This window comes from Pinus tabuliformis, chromosome X (genome assembly GCF_031772625.1).
Source record: "Pinus tabuliformis cultivar Carrire ecotype Pingquan chromosome X, CPIR1, whole genome shotgun sequence".
In the NCBI taxonomy this organism is placed as follows: domain Eukaryota; kingdom Viridiplantae; phylum Streptophyta; class Pinopsida; order Pinales; family Pinaceae; genus Pinus; species Pinus tabuliformis.
The window spans coordinates 518,296,004-518,303,064 of NC_142308.1; the positions used below are offsets into that span (position 1 = coordinate 518,296,004).

The 7,061-nt window shown below is 37.2% G+C and overlaps 1 protein-coding gene across 1 annotated transcript; it reads left to right on the forward strand.

Annotated features, from left to right (window-relative positions):
* Positions 1-1,440: 1,440 nt before the first annotated feature.
* Positions 1,441-2,661, forward strand: LOC149140965 (E3 ubiquitin-protein ligase WAV3-like). The gene has a single exon (XM_089451113.1). It carries the CDS (start codon positions 1,441-1,443, stop codon positions 2,659-2,661), a length of 1,221 nt encoding a protein of 406 aa, XP_089307239.1.
* Positions 2,662-7,061: the final 4,400 nt, after the last annotated feature.

Sequence of the window (7,061 nt, forward strand, 5' to 3'; positions counted from 1 at the left end):
TTTCTATTCTTTTATGGAAACTATTTTCTTTCTGGCATCGTATTCTTCTTTGGCAATGATTTTTCTTTCTGGTATTTTCTTGCTGGGTTGTTTTGCAATACGTTTCTATGTTTTTGGGGTGCACCCTTTTTTATTTTTTATTTATTACCATTCTTTTATTTCCATTATCTCATTGCCAGAAGAAATTTATAGCTTGCTTCTTGGAGTGCGGTGGATTAATATCTGTTTGGTAAGATAAATCTTGATGTTATTATTATTAGTAGGAAAGGGTTTATTTCATCTGGTTTGGAAGTGTTCGTTTAACCATGCACTATTTGCACAGGAATACGCATATCATTAGCATGGCGTGTGAAAAGATCATTAGCATGGCTTGCCAAAAGTTTCAGAAGGGCACATGCAGATAAGTTTCCGAAATTATTTCAACAGAAATAGGTAGGTACTTGTTGTTATAACACATCCCTTATAAGTAATATTCTCATAGGAACTTATTGCAGGTATGCCACATTCTTTCAATTACAGGAAAGAGAATCTAGAGGGATGCACCAGACCTCAGAGAAAATAAAAAAAAATAACATTTGCAATATTCCTAAAAAAAATCTCTGGTTTGAAGTAAACAAAACAGAATTATGAAAAAACACTTACAACAACGTTATATTGAAAAGGGTGCTCATCCTCCAAGTTCGAACAGAGGGAAGCAATGTCATAGTCATCAAAGCAGGGTTCTGGAAAAGAAATGTGAATGTGTGTTGGTATACATGCACTTAGATTCGCTGTGTTGGTGTACATGCACCTAGATTAGCCCCAGTTAACTTATTGCTTGCATGTGGCACATGTACACATTAACATAAGATAAAGCACACTTAGCTTTAGTTAGCTTTAGTTATTGCATGTACAACTAAGCTTAACTTAGTTGCTTTTATGTATTTATTCTAAAACTAATATTGTAGAATCAATTTCTTATTCTTTTCTCAATTCTTGCTCGCTTCCTTCCTTCTCTTACAAGCTTGTTTATTGTTTTGCATATCTAGATCTATGTATCTCAAAAATCTTACATGGTATCAGAGCACAGGGATTTGTAATTAGTGCACAAGCAATTTTATTTGCAGGTTCAGAAGATTGAAGCAACAACAAAGAATGAAGTCTAAATTGGAGTTTCCACCATCGGCAATTCTCACTCCATATAATTATTTCGAATGGAAGCCAAAGATTAAACTTCATCTTAGAAGTAGAGGCTTATTTCGAATAACCATGGAAACGGAAGTTGAACCAACATCGGCAATGGAGAAAACAAGATATTTCAATCGCATGGACGAGGCCTTCGGCATCCTATGTTTATCTATTTCTCCGGAACTGCTATTTCATGTTGAATCATGTTCAACTCCAAATGAAGTATGGAAAATTTTGGAAGAATTGTTTGGAAAACAGGATGAAATGCTTAGAATGATAGACGATTCGATCGCAACCTATAGAAATCGTCGTGAAAGCTTTAGCTTAGAACCGGCCGTGTACGACGACGACGAACCTCTGGATTCGATTTCGAACTTGCGAGAGATTGAAAGGCAAACAAGCTTACAACCCGATGATGACCAAGAGTTCGAATTCAAGGGTTTCGTCGTCGATCCTGAAAGAACAAGCGATCGAGCTGCCGCAAATGTACGGAAATTGAGAATAGCATTGCATCCCGAGGTCGAAGCCGTTGCGGCCACTGAAGCTTCGGAGAATTTTACAGTGCTGGTGCATGTTAAGGCTCCACCGGCCAGCGAAGCTTCCAAGAAACAGAATTACGAAAACTGCGAGAGAAATACGGTTATAGATCCAGGTTGCCGTGCGCCGATAGATCTTGTTACGGTGCTCGATGTTAGCGGAAGCATGACGGGAATGAAGCTGTCGCTCTTGAAACGGGCCATGGCTTTTGTGATATCAAATCTCAGCCCAACGGATCGGTTATCCATCGTCGTATTCTCTACGACGGCCAAGCGAGTTTTTCCCTTGAAGAGCATGGCTCTGGACGGCCAGCACGAAGCGAGACTCGTCGTCGATCAACTGGTCTGCGCGGGAAGCACGAATATCGCCGAGGGTTTGAGAATAGGCATGAAGGTGCTCGAAGATCGTCGCCAACGGAACCCCGTGGCGAGCATCATGCTGCTCTCGGATGGCCACGACACCTACAGCGTCAGTTCTCGCGGTTCGGTTTTGTTTCCCATCCATGAACAGAGGCAGAGCGCCAACGTTCAAGTCCCCGTCCATGCCTTTGGCTTCGGAGTTGAGCACGATGCAGCCACGATGCACAGTATTTCTGAAGAGACAGGGGGCACGTTTTCGTTCATTCAGACCGTAGGCCTCGTTCAAGACGCCTTCGCTCAGTGCATCGGCGGCCTGCTGAGCGTCGTTGTAAAGGACATGAGTGTAACAGTTTCGGCTTGCGCAGGAACGAAGCTGAAAAGTTTCCATGCCGGAAGCTACGAAACCTGCGTTGTTGAGGACGGAAGTCAAGGGACAGTAAATCTGTGTGATCACTACGCGAAACAACTGAAGGCGGTTTGCAAGCCTGGAGAAGCAAGCACCGTGGTTGCCATGGATTCAGGTAGCCAGATGGATCCTTGGTACTCTTGTACTTATCTTCTTCTCATTTATGCCTTCAACTGGATTTCCATCGATTAGTTGGTTCTGTGCCCCAGTGTTTTTACCATCAATAGGAAAAAAACTTGACTCTGAGCATTGTCCCTGCAAATAAATAGATGTCAGTTAACGTTCAGTTTGGAAAGTCGACACGATACGGTCTGGATAGAACCCACCAACTGCTTCCAAAGACCTGCATTCCTGCACATGAAACCCTAAATTTTCGCCTCTAAAGATAAATTATGTGCTAGGGGAAATGATGCGTCAATCCCCACTTTTAGTATCCCTTTGCTAAAAGACTGAGCAAGACATCCCTCTATACAATTTAGGGCTTCGAGCAAGAAATAGACTATAGAGATGTTTGAACCTAGAGATGGTGTCTGTTTACTTCCTTTCAACAGAGCACCTGAAACCACCATGCCCTTTGTTCCCAGGTTTTGGAAGAAAGGGGAGAAACCTGCATAGTCGATAAAAGAAGGAGAATCTCCTGCCACTAGAGTGCTACTTGTGGTAAGGGTTACTGAATCAGATTTTTGAGGTGGAGGAATTGACTAAATAAGGATTCCCTCATATGGGTCCTTAGAGCAATCAACATAATCGATCTCCATTTCGGGAATCTACAAATAGTCGACAACTAAAATGTTGATACCCCTACAGGAAATGGAACTACTTCTGACACAAACTTCTCGTGAGACTAGACTGTAATGGAAGCACCAGATCCATTAAGTATGTCTTGTTTCAGACTATTCAGTGCCCCTTATCTCACCTTCAGACTTGAGGACAAAACCTAAACAAGCCCTCAACCCTTGAGTGTATGGAAGAGCACAAAGAAAACTGCATAGCCCATTTTCATTTAACATCATTAATAAAATGCATATTTATTAGATAATAATTAAACTTTAATAATTTTGTTTCTTTAGGATTTTATTTAATTAATTAATTCTATTTCCTTTCATTTTGAGGTTAAGGTTTTGTCATTATTTTAGTTTTTTGATTTCTTCCCTTACCCCTTTACTTTTCCTCAATTTTTTAACCATTATCTTGAATATAGATATGCTGATGGTTGAATTTATCTCTATTATGGCAATGACTGATTTTCTTATGCATGTTGCATTTCAGTGTGAAGTTAACTTTAGAAGCACATTCAGTGGGTAACAGTTCTGGTACCCATTCATGGTAGAGTTTTCATGTGACAAATTATTCATAAATAGATTACCTGTGTTAATGTTTTTCTCTAACTTTGTTTATGAGGAGATCATATATATAATATACCTGATCATCTTGCATTTAATAAAATATAGTATGCTTATAATTTCCTCAATTGGTAATTTCTTATGCAAGAAGAACAAGTTGTGGAAATAATGTTTCTCATTGTATGACCAATGGTTCAAATATTTGTGTTTGCATGTCAATAAGACTGTCTCCACTTAGGCTAATTCTATCTAGTTATGCATGTGCATGAAAGGTTGGCCAATAACATATTGACTAGGTGTACATGACTATGATCATGATGTAATAGCTACCATAAACTTAAATTAACATCCATAATGCTTGCAAGAGTTATTTCAGAGTTTTGATGGTTGCATGTCATGATTCATCTCCCTTTCTCCAAATTGAGATTAAGCTTAAGGGTAAATCTAAAGAGTGTGAAATATGGTTCATTATCTTGCTAGTATTTAGTAGCTAAGATTTTGAGTATAGTTGCCTGGATGATTACTGTGCATGAAATGATAGGTTAACTCCACGCGCGAGTCCATTTTATTGTAATTTAACTATAAATAAAAGAAATTTTAAATTAATGGAGCTTATTAGATATTTTTCTGGGGTAGGCCCAAAGGGTTATGTTACAGTAATTACAGAATAAACAATAGAGATGTGAGTCAAACCAATAGCTTTCCTACAAACAAGTGTGCAAATGGGCTGCCATAGAAAGCGTAATATTTCACTTGCGAATGGGCTGCCATAGAAAGCATAATATTTCAAGTGAAATGAAATAACCCAACCCTATTTTCTTATGAATTTACACAGTAAATGATAACAGAGTAAAAGAAGAATATTAAGGTCCTAATTTCGACAAGCATGGACCTAACAAGTAACTTCACCATCACTTATAAGAATACTAACTATAAAATCCATGCGATCTTTACAACAGTAATACAAGATTCCATACAAAGGAAAATGTGTATAAACAAACATCAAAACTTGTAAATAATCATTATAGGCTTATATTAATTAACAAAACAAAATTAATAGAGTCATTCATATAGTCACACCTTGGATCTAGAGATAAGCCATATAAAAGTCTTTCATAGAAAATATCTAATAGGCCCAACCAAGACAAAATGAAACCATCTAAAATAAGTACAAAGAATCTTCCAAGTAACATAAAAATCATAAATAGGGTTTGAACTACAGAGTGCTCAAAGTACTAGTGTCTTAGCATAGGAAAAAGGGATATTAGTCTCGTAAGAGGCTAACCTTAAAAGAGCATGCGAGGCCACAAATTAACTCTGGGCCAAGTGAAATTAAGACTCGGATGAAACACCTTGCTGGAAAATTTACTTTACATGCAACACACATAGTGAATACGAATTAGAATTTGAGGATATAAGAGAACCCCATGTAAGGAATCATGTTGTCAACCCAAAAACCCTTAAGCTTACTTTTGAGCCACAACAATACACGTAGGAGAATTAAACAAGAAACAATGAACTAAATTGAAAGAAATTAATCCATGAAGAAGAATTTTTTTTTATTAAAGTGGAAAGCCATAACTCTGTCACTGTAAATTAAAAGACTCATTCTCCATATACTTAAAACCTAAAGAAAGGGAGAAAATTCTAATATCCACTCTATGGAAATTAAAATTCAAAATAAGATTACATGGAAAAAATGTCTTACCACGGTCGCCATAAGTGATGAAGGGTAGACATAGTTCCCCCATACGGGGAGTTGTAGGGCCTGCAAAAACAAAAAATTAAAGAGGCTAGAAAAATAAATCCTATGAATGATAGAGAAAACCCTCGTTTTGTAAATCTGGGTGGAAAAAAAGCAAATCAATGAAAATTACTAGTAAAAGAAAATGAGCGAAGGAATACCTCACCCTTGGCCATAACACACAATTGTTATTTGTTATTATATATAGTTTTTTCCTAGGTGTTCTACTTCTCATATTTTGTTTCTTTTTTTTCTCTTTTCTATAGAGGAAATGGAAAAATAACATGAAGTTTCTCTGCCCTTCTTCCAGGTGAAATTTTAAAGATGTGTTCTTTTTTTTTTTCCCTTGCTCATCTAGAGTCATACTTCCCTAGATCCTTATGAATTGGGAAGTGGTTTCCTCCAACATGAGTATAAATCCAAGTATTTTGAATTGGGAAGTGGTTTCCTCCAACATGAGTATAAATCCAAGTATTTCTACCAATGGGCGTTACAAATTTGGAATGAGGTTTTACTCTTATTTCCGTTTGTCTAGACATGCCCTTGTTGTTCTCTTACACCAATTATTGGTGAGTTTGCTAACTTGTATGATTCAATGTCCTCTTCTTATTTTGTTTATTCTTTTTATATGGTTTAATCCCTTAACCTTGATTTGCTATAGGATAATTTTCATCAGCGTTCCCCATTCCCACCATACTTCCCCTCTCAACGGTTTCTTCTACACTCATGTACTTGGGTTTAATTTAAGTTGCTTTCACAGAAGTTAAATTGCTTTTACAGTGAAATTTCTCTATCCCTATCCCTTATGCGGCTTTTTGCAGATTTTTTTGTAGGTAATTATTTCTTCTAGGTTTCAACTCAGATAACTCGACGAAAAATTGCGCAAATTCTAACATGATTTCCTACTGCATCACGTCAATTTAGTTATTCTATTCACACGGCCCTCGTTCGATGCCTACCTCGGTTCCAATGTTATCTCATGGTCAAGGCGGTTTGAGTTCTGTGATTAACTAATTTGAATTGTTCACTCAACCCAGATGGTTGAATACCAAGACACCGTCTTCTACTACACACACACTTAGTTGGGTTCTATTCTTGGTAAAAGCCCAATGGGGAATGACTCTCATTACGGGAACAAGTATTCCTTCGATGTGGTTTTCATACTTTGGAAGCTATGTTCTTCATACAGTTTCAATATATATATATTTTAAATTTCATCAAATCTATCTCATTGAGAATTCAATTCAGTCCCGACTTAAATCTTTTATTCTCTGTTCATTCTCTGTTCAGAAACAAAATTATATATTTTTATTAGTCCCTTCCTCCAGCATAGCAGGGAGTTGACTAGCTATTAAATCACTTTGACTAAATAATATATTCCTTACATTTCAGGTCTAAACCAATGTCTTAAATAAAATGTTCTGCGCAACAGACTTTTATCTAATGTTTTTGTTTCGGCAATAAAATGTTCTGCGCAACAGACTTTTATCTAATGTTTTTGTTTC